At 44.4% G+C, this 13,758-nt stretch overlaps 1 protein-coding gene across 2 annotated transcripts in view; it reads right to left on the minus strand.

Annotated features, from left to right (window-relative positions):
- The window catches only part of TTLL9 (tubulin tyrosine ligase like 9), a 41,663-nt gene extending 34,494 nt beyond the window's left edge, over positions 1–7,169 (minus strand). For both annotated transcript variants that reach the window (XM_049650945.1, XM_049650944.1), the window contains exons 1-2: positions 7,075–7,169; positions 3,880–3,923 (exon numbers count right to left, since the gene is read on the minus strand). In XM_049650945.1, the coding sequence (XP_049506902.1) occupies positions 3,880–3,923; positions 7,075–7,089 (59 nt within the window). In that variant the 5' untranslated portion in view covers positions 7,090–7,169. The remainder of the gene's footprint in view (positions 1–3,879; positions 3,924–7,074) is intronic.
- Positions 7,170–13,758: the final 6,589 nt, after the last annotated feature.

The raw sequence follows: 13,758 nt of genomic DNA on the forward strand, positions 1-13,758 counted from the left end.
TTTATTTATATTTGAGAGAGAGAGAGAGAGAGAGAGAGAGGGAGGGAGAGAGTATAAGTCGGGGAGGGGCAGAAAGAAAGGGAGACACAGACTCCAAAGCAAGCTCCAGGCTCTGAGCTGTCAGCATAGAGCCTGATGTGGGGCTCGAACCTACAAACCCTGAGATCATGGCCTGAGTCAAAGTCAGATGCTTAATTGACTGAGCCACCCCAGGCGCTCCCTGTGCAGCTCTTCCTGCCCATACATCCTGTCGGCATGCCTTAATAAACCACCTTTTTGCACCAAAGATGTCTCAAGAATTCCTTCTTGACTGTTAGCTCCTAAACCCTAACATTTTCACATCATCTGGAAAATCAATCGATCTCTCTTTCTACTCACATATCCATTTTGGTACATCTGAATCTCCATCAGGGATAATTTTCCTTGACCCTGAAGCACCTTCTTTAGTGTTTAAATACATGGCAAAGAGTCAGAGCACCTGGGTGGCCAGTCGGTTGAACATCTGACTTCGGCTCAGGTCATGATCTCATGGTTCGTGGGTTCGAGCCCGGCATCAAGCTCTGTGCTGACAGCTCGGAGCCTGGAACCTGCTTCGGATTCTGTGTGTCTCTCTCTCTGTCTGCCCCTCCCCCACTCGTGCTCTGTGTGTGTCTCTCTCTCAAAAAGAAACATTAACAATTTTTTTTAAATACACGACAAAAATAACAGCACAAAGGACCAGAGGGGAGTAAACAGAGCAAGCTGTTCTAAGGTTCTTCCGTTGTGCACAAAGTGGTATAATTACTGATTCACAGTAGACAGTGATGAGTTAAGGATGCGTATTGTAATTCCCTAAAACAGCAGTTCTTGGTGGGTGGTCCAAGTAGTCCTCAGGGTCTCCGAGTCTCTTCCAGAGGTACACAAAGTCCTCCCTTTTCCAACTACATACATTTGTGAGGCTGGATTTCCTTCCTCTTCTTCAACCAAAACAACATATCACAACAGATTGAATCCAGAAGGTTCAGGAAGCCAAATGTTGTCTATTAAGCCAGACATTAAAGAAATACACAAAGATGTGCAAACATTTACTACTCATCATAATAAATTTGGAGGAGGGAGAATACGGTTATAGTTCGTAAAAATGCATCATTTACACTACCAGGTAATGAGTCCGTTATTGCTTTCTAAATGAATTAATAAAATTTTTTAAATGTATCATTTTAAATTTCTAATTTTCGAAGTGTTTATGATAAAAGTTGACAAGAGTCCACAATAATTTTGAAGTAGAAAATTTGAGCTCAAATTTTAAGAACCCCTGCTATAAAGTAGTAAAGTAAGGAGTATTTAAACATGAATCCAAAACAATGAAGAGACCCAATTTTAATATCCATCAGATCGGGGGAAATGTTTAAAATCAGACAAATACCAAGTGTTCACAAGAATGTAGAGAAATGACAATTATCCTATAATGCTGAGGGAACTGTAAATCGGATAAATCTTTAGAGAGCAATCTGGCAGATTGAAACTGTCAGTTACTATTCAGGCACATTAGACTAGCAAAAACCTAGACGTCCAAGTTCGGCAACAATGTGCTAAAATGGAAACTCTTCCTGTACTGGTAGAAGGAACTCTGGGGAACCACATGGCAGTATTTAGTGAAACTGAACTTGCACATAGTCTATGGCCAGCAATTCCATCCTAGCTCTATACCCTAGATAGATACCCTAGGCATTATATGTACACGGATGTTCGTTTGTAATTATTACTATTTTGTACGGAAATAACCTGCAGCACACGGTTGGTGGCCCACCCTTGTCCCTTGGACATTCTCCATTCCTGTGCACGCAGTCAGCTCAACCAGTGCTTAAAGCAGGTCCCAAGTGCCCTTCCCACCCAGCATACAACTAATGACGACTGGAGTTGATGGGTAAGTCCTCCAGTTCCTCAAAACTCAGTGGGGACGAGTCTGCAGTATTCTGTACTATCTCCTAGGACCCCAGTGGGACTGAGCCCCACCGGCCCACCACAATAACCTGTCTGTAATGCCCCGTTTATTGGTTTCCTTCCCTTGGATGCCTCGCATCCCCCCTGACCTGCCAATGCTTACTGAAATCACCTTCCAACTTTCCAAATAAACTACTTGCTCACACACCCTTGTCTCAGGGTGTGCTTTCTAATTCTAATTCAATTCTAAGGCCCAGCCAGAAGACCTCTCAACAGGAAGCAGATAAATAACTTGTGGCTTACAATGGAACACAGATAGTAGTCAAAATGCATCCAGAGCTACGTGCACCAACGTGGATAAATACTGAAAATAGAATTTTGTGTGACAAAAGCAGGGTGCAGAATAATAACACGATAACGTCACTTATGTAACTTATATTCCTAACCATTCATGCAGCTAGGGGTGTCCAGGCGACACGATTCTGGTAAGATAAATACATAAGATGGCTAAAGAGGGTGGGTTCCTGGAAAGCACTGGTTCTTTTGATGAAAATAAAGAAAGATGGAGTGCCTAGGTGGCTCAGTCGGTTAAGCAACCAAACCTTGGTTTTAGCTCAGGTCATGATCTCAGTTTCATGAGTCCAAGCCCCACATCGGGGTCTGTGCTGGTAGCACAGAGCCTGCTTTGGATTCTCTCTCTCTCTCTCTCTCTCTCTCTCTCTCTGCCTCTCCCCTGCTCACGCTGTTTTGGTCTCTCTCAAAAACAAATAAACCTTAAAAATAGAAAGAAAGAAAGAAAGAAAGAAAGAAAGAAAGAAAGAAAGAAAAAGAAAGAAAGAAAAAGAAAGAAAGAAAAGAAGGAAGGAAAGAAAGAAAAGAAAGAAGGAAGGAAGGAAGGAAGGAAAGAAAGAAAGAAAGAAAGAAGGAAAGAAAGAAAGAAAGAAAGAAAGAAAGAAAGAAAGAAAGGAATGTGGCTTGAGACTTCCCTCGCCACTCCTTCCCACCTTGATCATGACATGAAGGCTGGAGCTGTAGCAGCCACTTAGTGTCCAGAGGGAAAAGGTCAAGGCAATCACAGAGACGCTAGCTCTGAGAGCGTTGAACCACTCTGCACCCGCCCTCTTGACTCTTCGTTATATGAGGAAAGCAAATATAATTTGTTTAAAGCTACTATTAGTTGGGTTTCCTGTTACTTGTAGCTAAACACATTTCTAATTGGTGCCTGACCCAATAAAATAGACCCTGTTAACTGAAGTGCCCTTTTTTGGCTGGGGTGGGAGTGGGTGTGTAAGTTTAGGGTCAGGACCCAGACTAGAGCTGAGCTGCTCTGTGGAAGAGAGTAAGAGATTTGAAATTGGTGGCAAAGTTCTCTCAGTACGTACAGAAAGAAGGCAAAGTCGATGGGCGCTGCACGAGAGGTGGGGTCAGAGACCACACAAACCCTCCTCAGTGGTGACATGGCCAGATGTGACTTTAGAAAGAATAGAAATACCTAATGAAACAGAAGTATCGAAAACATGCGCCACGGCGTATGTGGTGTAACTTCTAACTTCTCACGAAAAACCTCCAGCGAAGTCCACACCGCTCCCTCCTGCTTTGGGCATCGTGGGCCCTGGAGCCCAACAAGCTCTGCCACTAACTGATCTTACAGGCTTCAGCAAGTTACCTACTTAGCCTCTCTGGGCTTCAGTTTCCCCATCTATAAAATGGACACAATAGCAGTATCTACTTCAAAGGACTGTGGCAAAGATTCAAAGAGATAAAACAACTAGCCTGGCACATGGTAAGTGCTCAGTGATTGTTTGTTATTATCATTGTCATTACTGAAGCAAAGAAGAGGGGGTGGAGAGATGGGAAAAGGGAAGGAAGGAAGGAAAGAAGGGAGGGAGGGGGGTGGGAGGGAGGAGAGAGGAGGAATTTAGTTCTGCGTTTATTAGATTGCGTGGGACCACTCACCGCTCTTTTCCCTTTGATAATCCATGGCCCTTGTAATTTTGATTCTGTAATGAGAAAAGGAAAGTGATGTAACTGGTTCTGCACATCCACGCTGCCTTCCCAGCTCAACTTACCGCAGATCTTAAAATGCTGAAACCATCCGATGTAATATTGCCCGATGCTGAGACAAGAAGGACCTGCCTGGCCAAGTTCACATCGGTCAATATGTGCCCAGCAACTTGGTCCTTGGGATAAATCCTCAGGTATTCAAGGGCCCACCTCATAGGATTGTTCCACAAGCATGACCAGTAGAGTGAACACCTAGTTTTCAGCGCTCCAAAGGTCCAACCCCAGTTTTGAGGGCTGAGTTTTAAGGGCTGAGCTCAGCAGGCTCTGTGAGAAGGAGCTGAAACATGTTTGATTAGATCCATGATCCAGGAGTGGACTGAGTCAAAGGCTCGGAGCAAAGTTAATCTCTTGCATCCAAAATGGGCCTTTCAAATCCTCAAAGCAGAGTGGGTATTACTTTGCTTCTACCACGTCTAAAACAGTTTGGCCTTCAGTCCTGGCAAGACTGATCCCTAACGGCAGGTATGAGAAAGAAATCAAAATTGGCCTTGTGCAGGATGACTTCTGTAGCTTAGACAGACTTGTCATCTGCATTTGTTTTCTATTACTGTATAACAAATTACCACTAACTTAGTGGCTTAAAACAGCATAAATTTATGTCTTGCAGTTTCCGCTAGCCAGGAGTAGCTTAGCTGGATCCTCTGCCCAGGTCTCACAGGGCTACAGCCAAGGTGATGGCCTGCGTTACGTTTCTCATCCAGGGCTCGGGGTCCTTTTCCAAGACCATCCAGATTGTTGTCAGAATTCAGTTGCTTGGGGCTGCAGGACTGAGGTCTCTGTTTACTTGCTAGCTGTTGACTGGGGTCTGCTCTCAGCAAGAGGCCACGCAGTTCCTTTCAACATAACCCCCTAGGCAGTTCACAACATGGGTGTTTGCTTTCTTCCAGGCCAGCAGGAGCTCATCTCTCTGACTTCCAACCCTTTCCTCTCCAAGTCAGCCACGATAGAGTCCTATGCCATGCACAGTAACAATCACGGTAGTAACTATCCCATCAAATTCATAGACTCCACCCACACTCAAGGGGAGGGAATTACACAAGGTGTGTCCATAAGGGGTGGGAATCTTGGGGGCCATCTAGAATTCTGCCTACCACACCATCGTATCCCTCAGAGGGATAGGGACAGTGGAAAGGGATAGAGAGTACTGCTTTATGAAACAGACAGAAACTAGCCCCCCACAAAAGCAAATGAACTCTTAGTCATATACACAAGCCCCTCCAAGTACCCCAGGACTAGTCAGGTGTCCTACTCTTTTTTTATTTATTGTATCTTTTATACTCTTTCATGTTTTCAGTTCTATTTTCCATCAGTTTATCCAGTTGCTCAGAGTATTTGGTTGAAAAATTTTTCCTTTCCTCATTGAATTACATTGACTCTTCTGTCAAAATTCAGTTAACTGTGTATATGTGGGTCTGTCTCTAGACTCCATCTTATTTGCTTATTTATCTACCCTTATGTCACCACCACACTGTCTTAATTACCATAGCTTTCTAGTAAATCTTGAAATCAAGTAGCATAGGTCCTCTAACTTTGCTTTTTTTCAAGATTGCCTTTGCAATTTGGGGTCATTTGCACTTCAATATAAATTTTAGAATCAGCTTGCTAATTTCTACAAAAAAAAAGCACGTTGGGATTTTACTGGGATTGTATTGAATCTATAGATCATATTGAGAAGTGACATCATTATGTATTGAGTCTCCCAATCCCTGAATATGATCTATCTCTCCATTAATTTAGCTCTTCTTTAATTTCTGTCCACAATATTTTCTACTTTTCAGTACAGAAGTCTTGGACTTTTTTAAATGTTTATTTATTTTGAGAGAGAGAGAAAGCACAAGCGAGGGAGGGCCAGAGAGAGAGAGGGAAAGAGAGACTCCTAAGCAGGCTCTGAGCTGTCAGTGCAGAGCCTGACTCAGGGCTCACAAACTGTGAAATCATGACCAGAGCTGAAACCAAGAGTTAGACACTTAACTAATTGAGTCACCTAGGCACCTCCATTGGACATTTTAAATTAAATTATTTCATAGGTCTTTAATTTTGTGATGCTAATTTAATTTTAATTTTAATTTTTATTTTTTTAGGTAGGCTTCACGCACAGCATGGAGCCCAGCTGCGGGCTTGAACTCATGACCCTGAGATCAAGACCTGAGTTGAAATCAAGAGTAGAATGCTTAACCGTCTGAGCCACCCAGGTGCCCATGTGATGCTTTTTTAAATAGTATTTTTTACAATTTCATTTTCCAATTATTTGATGATAGAATATTGGGGTAGGCAGAATAATGATCCCCCAAAAGATGCCCATGTCCTAATATCCCAGAACCTGTAAATATGTTACATTGCAAAGGAAAACTAAAGTTGCAGACATAATCAACTGACTTTAAAATAGATTATCCTGGATTATCTGAGTGAGCCCAATGTAATCACTTGTTTTTTGTTGTGAGATGGAATTTAAAGAACTGGGGTGCCATGCATGAGAGAACACGGGATAAGAAGCAAGCTGGTGGGGAGGAGGGTGGATTCTAGAGTAATTCATTTCCCTTCTTTGGGCCACATTTTCCCCCATTTTAAAGTGGGGGGGGGGGGCGCTGGCCTGTGCACTCCTAGAGGACAGGGACTTATGTGATTCACCTCTGTGTCCTCCTCACTGGTCAGCAGTGGGCTCGGTTTGGAGAAGCCATTGATTAGCGTTTGGGGATGAATGCATTACGAATGGATGGATAGGTAGGCAAACAGGAGGCGGGATGAATAGATCTCTAAGAGCTTTTCTAGGTTCTGAGGTTGCCCCCAGGGCCCCCGAAATCGCTGAGTACAGTTTAGAATCCCACATTTTCGTAGCTTTCCCGCCAGCAAGCCCCGGCTGCGGACTCGCGCAGCATCTCGGGCGGCGGCGCGAGGCCAGCCAGGGCTTGAAGTCTTTTCTCTGAATTCATTTTCCTTCTCCTTGTCCGGAATCACTCCGCGGGGACTCCGGGCACCGCGCGCCCCCCCCCCCCCCCCCCCCCCCCCCCCCCGAGTCTGAATCCCTCCGCGGCCTCCCTCCCTCTCTTTCGGGACGTTGAAAACATCTGGACCCCGTGGCACTCCTACCTTCGGGCGCGACATGATACGATTCCACAGGACCAGACCCAAACTGCCACCTCGCCGCGCGCGAGCCCCTGCGTCCCGTTGCCAAGGCGACAGAGGGTGCCGGGATCCGCCGTGCTGATTGGATGAGCCGAGGCGCCTCCTCTCCGCGCGATTGGTGCGCCTGACCCGGGGCGCGGGAAGGTCGCGCGCCCCAGAGGCCCAGATCCCCCTATTCCCCGGACCTTTCCCTCCCAGCCCGTAGCCTCCGCGACCCGGGGGCGCACCCAGCCGGAGACTGGCTGCCTTTCGCAGGCACTTACTGCGCCTCCCCCAGCTACGTTTCGCTTGACCTAAGAGCACCTAGCCTGAAAAGTGGCCAGTCTTTGGTAAATGCAACGGCACTGTTTCTTTACTCGGTGCCTAAGTCAGTCACCTTGTCGGTTGGTCAGTTGGCAACGTGGCCAGGCACTCCTGCTTTTGCTCAGCCACTCTCTCTAATTCTTAGGCACCAACTCGATGCCAGGAGTCACCTCAACGCCTGCTGACCAGTCTGCTAGTGCCTATCCATAACAATTCATTCTTGGCACTGCAGCTAAAGAGCATTAAAAAAAATTTTTTTGTTTTTAATGTTTATTTTTGAGACTGAGCCAGAGACAGAGTGCACGTCGGGGAGGGGCAGGCAGAGGGTGACACAGAATTTGAAGCGGGCTCCAGGCTCTGAGCCATCAGCACAGAGCCCAACAGGGGGCCCGAACTCAGGAACTGTGAGTTCATGACCCCAGCCAAAGTCTGCCGCTTTACCCACTGAGCCACTCAGGCGCCCCTATAGAGCATTCTAGAACACGAATCCCATCGTGTCTCTACACTACATATAGCCTGAAGTAGCAATTTGTTTGCCATTGAACCCTGTATTGACTCCCTGTCTTTTCCTGCCTCACTTCGCCACTGTCTTGGGATCTATATACCAACCATAACTGATTAGAAACTGTTAAAAAAATGTGTTGTTTGTTTTATAACAACAAAATATAAGTTATGTAGGAATATATCTAATAAAATATATGCAAGGTGCTTCATTAAACAACAAATTATTAAGCCTCTAGTCTTTCTTTTAATTTTAAGCCTCTAGTCTTATGGCATGCCTCATTCTTGACACTGAGGATACAACAATGAACAAAACCAACAAGCAACTGCCCTTGTGGAGTGTATGTTCTCACAGGGAAAATTACAAAACGTTGAAGGACATTAAAGAAAGCCTGAATAAATGGAGGAATATACCCTGTTCATGGACTGGAAAACTCAATATCAAAAAAATGTGTATTTTCCCAAATTCAGTCAGGATTTTTGTGAAACCGTCTCAACCCAAGAGAGGCAAATATCAATGGAATAATAAGGGGATCCTAGAAACAGACACAGGTGTCTGTGTGCATGTGTGTGTGTGTGCATGTGTGCGTTTTAACTTGATGTACAATAGAGGTGGCATCATAAGTCAGTGGGGAAAGGATGGGGAGCTCAGTACATAGCGTTGAGAAACTGGCTTTCTGTAGGAGTGAAAAACAGATGCCTAATTCAAGCAGGTTAAAGAATAAATATGGCAAACAAATACTTCAGGTTATTAGAAAATATACATATATATAATATTTTATGATGTCATGGTGGAGAAATATTTCTTAATAAAGCACAACTCAGCAGAAAAAATCTGTGACCCTCTCACAATCTAAACTGCCATACAACAAAAAAACATTGTAAGTTCAACTAAAAGACAAGCTACAGGGGTGCCTGGGTGGCTCAGTCGGTTAAGCGTCCGACTTTGGCTCAGGTCATGATCTCACGGTTTCATGAGTTCAAGCCCCGTGTCGGGCTCTGCGCTGACAGTGCAGAGCCTGCTTGGGATTTGCTCTCTCTCCCTCTCTTTCTGCCCCTCCCCAACTAGCGCTCTCTCTCTCTCTCTCAAAAATAAATAAAGGTAAAAGAAAAAAAAAGACAAGCTACAGATGAGGAGGAAATATCTGCAACACATATAACAAAGGACCAGTACTCAAAGAACTACAAACTCTTAAGAAAAAGACTACTCTTACCTCACAAAAGAAAACTGGACAAAGTACATGAATAGAAAACTTTCAGCAGAAGAAACTCAAGTAGCCAATAAGCAAATTGAGATATGTAAATCAAAACAATTATAAAATATTATTTTAAACACATCATCTAGATAAAAATAAGAACATTTAAAAAAATTTTTTTAACGTTTATTTTTGAGAGAGAGAGACAGAGCATGAGCGGGGAGAGGCAGAGAGAGAGGGAGACACAGAATTGGAAGTAGGCAGGCTTCAGGCTCCGAACTGTCAGCACAGAGCCCGATGTGGGGCTCAAACTCATGAACTGCGAGATCATGACCTGAGCTGAAGTTGGACACCTAACTGACTGAGCCACCCAGGCACCCCTAATGTCAAGTATTTTTAAGGATGTGTGGAAATCAAATCTTTATATGCTGTTGGTACAGACACACTTTGGAAGGCCATTTGCAATATCTCATAAAGTTGAAAATGCACACAACTCACAACCTGATTCCACTACTGGACATATATTCTAGAAGCTCTCTGAATACAGCTGCACAACCTGGGGACTATCACTTTGAGGCAAGACGTCATCCTTCCCTAAACAAATTCTCATCCTTGTTCATAGGTTATATGTACAAGGATGTTCATTGCAACATTCTTTTTTTTTTTTTTTTTTAAGAGAGAGAGAGAGCCCAAGCGGGAGAGGGCCAGAGGGAGAGAGAAAGAGAGAGAGAGAGGGAGAGAGAGAGAGAATCCCAAGCAGGCTCCACACTCAGTGCAGAGGCCAATGTGGGGCTCGATCCCACAACCCTGGGGTCATGACCTGAGCCAAAATCAAGGTTGGGTGCTCAGGGAGCCTGGGTGGCTCAGTTGGTTAAGCATCTGACTTTGGCTAAGGTCATGATCTCACGCTCGTGAGTTCAAGCGCCGCACTGGGCACTGTGCTGACAGCTCAGAGCCTGGAGCCTCCTTAAGATTCTGTGTCTCCCTCTCTCTCTCTCTTCCCCTCCCCCCTCTCAAAAATAAATAAACATTAAAAAATTAAAAAAAGAGTTGGATGTTCAACCAACTCAGGCACCCCAAAACATTCTTTATAATCATAAGAAATATTAGAAACAATCTAAATGTCCACTCCTAGCGAGATGGATTAATAAAATGGAATATATTCTAATAAAAATACTATAATGCTAAAAATTAATGTTCCAGATCTGTATCAACATAAAAATAACCCCAAACTTACTGTTGAGTGAATAAAAGAGACTTGCAGGATGACAAATATTTTTAAAGGTTGAAATTTGTATTAATTATAAACATACAAAAGTGTATTCTACATACTTACGGATATATTGGCATTCAAAGTTTAAAAATACTAGAAAGATGCACACCAAACTCACAATAGTGGTTTCCTCTAGGGAGAGTGAAGGAAGAAGGGAGAGGAGAGGAAACTCCAACTGCTTTAAGTTTATTTGGAACATTTTGTTTTATTTAAGCAACACAGTTGAAGCCAATTAGCCAAAGTAGTCTTATCCGGATTTATTTTTTGGTTTTTGCCATAATAATAAAAGAATGTCAATACTACCATAGAGGAAGAATTTTAGGATACTTTGGGAATGCGTAACTGTGGGGTCTAACCATCTTTAATTGGAGTCAGCAGACTGGTGGGACGAAATGGGAGCTAGTCTGGTAAAGGGGATGGGAAGAGCATTCCAGACAGAGGGAATGGCATGTGCAAAATTGGAAATCAGAGAGAGTGAAGCATGTTTGTGGAAGTGAATGCCGATCAGTGACCAGGAAAGTTAGGGAAGAGGGGAGAGATGAGGCTGCCAACCCTGTATGTTTTGCTGTTTCCTTTTTTGTTGTTGTTGTTGTTGTTGTTTTTTACAAATGTGGAAACAGAGCCCTAGTGAGGAGAACAGAACCCGGGCTTCCTAACTCCCAGTCAGTTGCTCCAGGCAAATCATAATGACAATGGTAACAATGAAGATGTTTTATATGCCTGTCTCTCTACGAGGTACTTGAAATATGTCCTCCTCGGGGCGCCTGGGTGGCTGGGTCAGTTAAGCGTCCGACTTCGGCTCAGGTCATGATCTCACGGTCCGTGGGTTCGAGCCCCGCGTCGGGCTCTGTGCTGACAGCTCAGAGCCTGGAGCCTGTTTCAGATTCTGTGTCTCCCTCTCTCTGTGACCCTCCCCTGTTCATGCTCTGTCTCTCTCTGTCTCAAAAATAAATAAACGTTTTAAAAAAAAAAAAAAAAAAAAAAAAAAGAAATATGTCCTCCTCATCTCACTAGATACCTATCGAGGTTTTTCCTTCCTGTGTTACAGCTGATGATACCGAGACTCACAGAAGTTAAGAAATTTGCTCCAAGTCACAGAGGCAGAAGCCAGATCCCACAAGGCCTTGTGTGCTATGCTAAAGAGATAGAGCTTTTTCCTAAGGGCATTGGCCAGTGTATGATGTTCCTATTGTAGCTGTAATTAGCACAAACTCAGTGACCTAAAGCAACACAAACACGTGAGTTTACAGGGTTTTTTAAAAAATGTTTATTACTTTTGAGAGAGAGAGAGAGTGCACAAGCAGGGGAAGGACACACAGAGAGACAGAGGGAGACACAGAATCTGAAGCCGACTCCAGGCTCCGAGCTCTCAGCGCTGAGCCTGACACGGGGATCCAACTCATGAACCCGTGAGGTCGTGACCTGTGCTGAAGTGGAGCCACCCAGGGGCCCTGAGCTTACAGTTTTTGAGGTCAGAAGTCTGAGGTGGATTTCATTAGGCTGAGATTAAGGTGTCGGCAGGGCCGGGTTCCTAGGAGTCTCTAGGAGAAAATCTGTTTCCTTGCTTTTTCCACCTGCATTCCTTGGTTCATGGCCCCCTTCCATCCTGAAAGCCACCAATCCTACCACTCTGACCTCTGTTTCTTTTCTTTTTTTTTTTTTTTATAATATGAAATTTATTGTCAAACTGGTGTCCGTACCAAACCCCGTGCTCATCCCAACAGGTGCCCTCCTCAGTGCCCATCACCCACTGTCCCCTCCCTCACATCCCCCCCATCAACCCTCAGTTTAGTCTCATTTTTTAAGAGTCTCTCATGGTTTGCCTCCTTCCCTCTCTGTAACTTTTTTCCCCCCTTCCCCTCCCCCATGGTCTTCTGTTAAGTTTCTCAGGATCCACATAAGAGTGAAAACATATGGTATCTGTTTTTCTCTCTATGACTTATTCCACTTAGCATAACCCTCTCCAGTTCCATCCACGTTGCTACAAAAGGCCATATTTCATTCTTTCTCATTGCCAAGACCTCTGTTTCTATCGTCATATCCCCCCAGACTATTCTCCTGCCTCCCTCTCTCACTTATAAGAACCTGGGTAATTACATTGGGCCCACCCAAATAATCCAGGACAATCTTTCCATCTGATGGCCAGCTCATGAGCAACTTTAATTCCATCCACAGCCTTAATTCCCCCTTCCCATATAACATAACATATTCACAATTCCCAGGAATCAGAGCATGGACGTCTTTGGGGAGATCGTTATTTTGCCTACCACAATGAACCACACTGAAGTATTTTTTTTTTTAATTTAATTTTTTAAAGTTTATTTATTTGGAGCGAGAACTGAGATGTGCTGTACGTGTAAGATACACACTGGATTATGAAGACTTAATACACTAAAAAGGACGTAAAGTGTCTCAATAATTTGAAAATATTGACTACGGGTTGAAATGATAATATTTTTGATATATCGGGTTAAATAAAAACTTATTTACAACCTGTTTCTTTCTACCTTTTTAATGTGGCTGCTAGAAAATTTAAGATTACGCGTGTGGCCCACGTTACATTTCTGTTGGGTGGTGCTGGCCTACACTTGTAGCCAATGAAGGTAGGAACCGTCTCTGCTTTAGCCACCTCTGTGTCCCTAATATCTAGCATATAGTAGGTATTCAGTAAGCATTTGTTGAATAATTTCGTTTTTATGAGAACCCCGTGCACAGGGAGAGATGAGACAGGCAGACCCATGTATAGTGTGAATTCAAGGGAGAAAGAAATGCCAGGGAGTTTTAGTTCTCTCCAGTCACTGCATTTCAAACCGAGTTAACTCTCGGTCCTGCTCTGTACCAACATTCCCCCCACCCCAGTCACCTACTATGTAGATGGGGGGGGGGTGGCCGGACCCCCAGGAGGTGCCTGGTCTCAACTATTTTTTTCTATTTCAGACCCCCAGGAGGTGCCTGGTCTCAACTATTTTTTACATTCTTCATCTTTGGTCCTAGCAGCCAGAAAGGCTCACCTCAACACACTGAGACACAGATAGGGTAGCTGGAACCCCAGAGGGAGTTGTCCAGGGTCAGCCAGCAGGGCAGAGCTGAAGAGGGCCTGGAACCTTATCAGATCCAGGACTCTTGCCTCTAACTATATCCTCCTGGAGTCTCCTTTACTCCAAGGGACCCAGGTGTCTGTAACCCCCGTCCCTCACCTCCCTCTCCTCACATTTTAGCTCTGATTTCTTGAAGCCTCTAAGGGTGGTTATGCCTGGTCTCAGCAGATGCTGACCCAAAGCAGAAGGGAGGAAAGGATGAGAGGGAGGGAGACTGGATGGATGGATGGATGGATGGATGAATGGACGGACGAAGGGAGGGATGAATGGGTAGACT

This window comes from Panthera uncia (assembly GCF_023721935.1).
Source record: "Panthera uncia isolate 11264 chromosome A3 unlocalized genomic scaffold, Puncia_PCG_1.0 HiC_scaffold_11, whole genome shotgun sequence".
Lineage (NCBI taxonomy): Eukaryota > Metazoa > Chordata > Mammalia > Carnivora > Felidae > Panthera > Panthera uncia.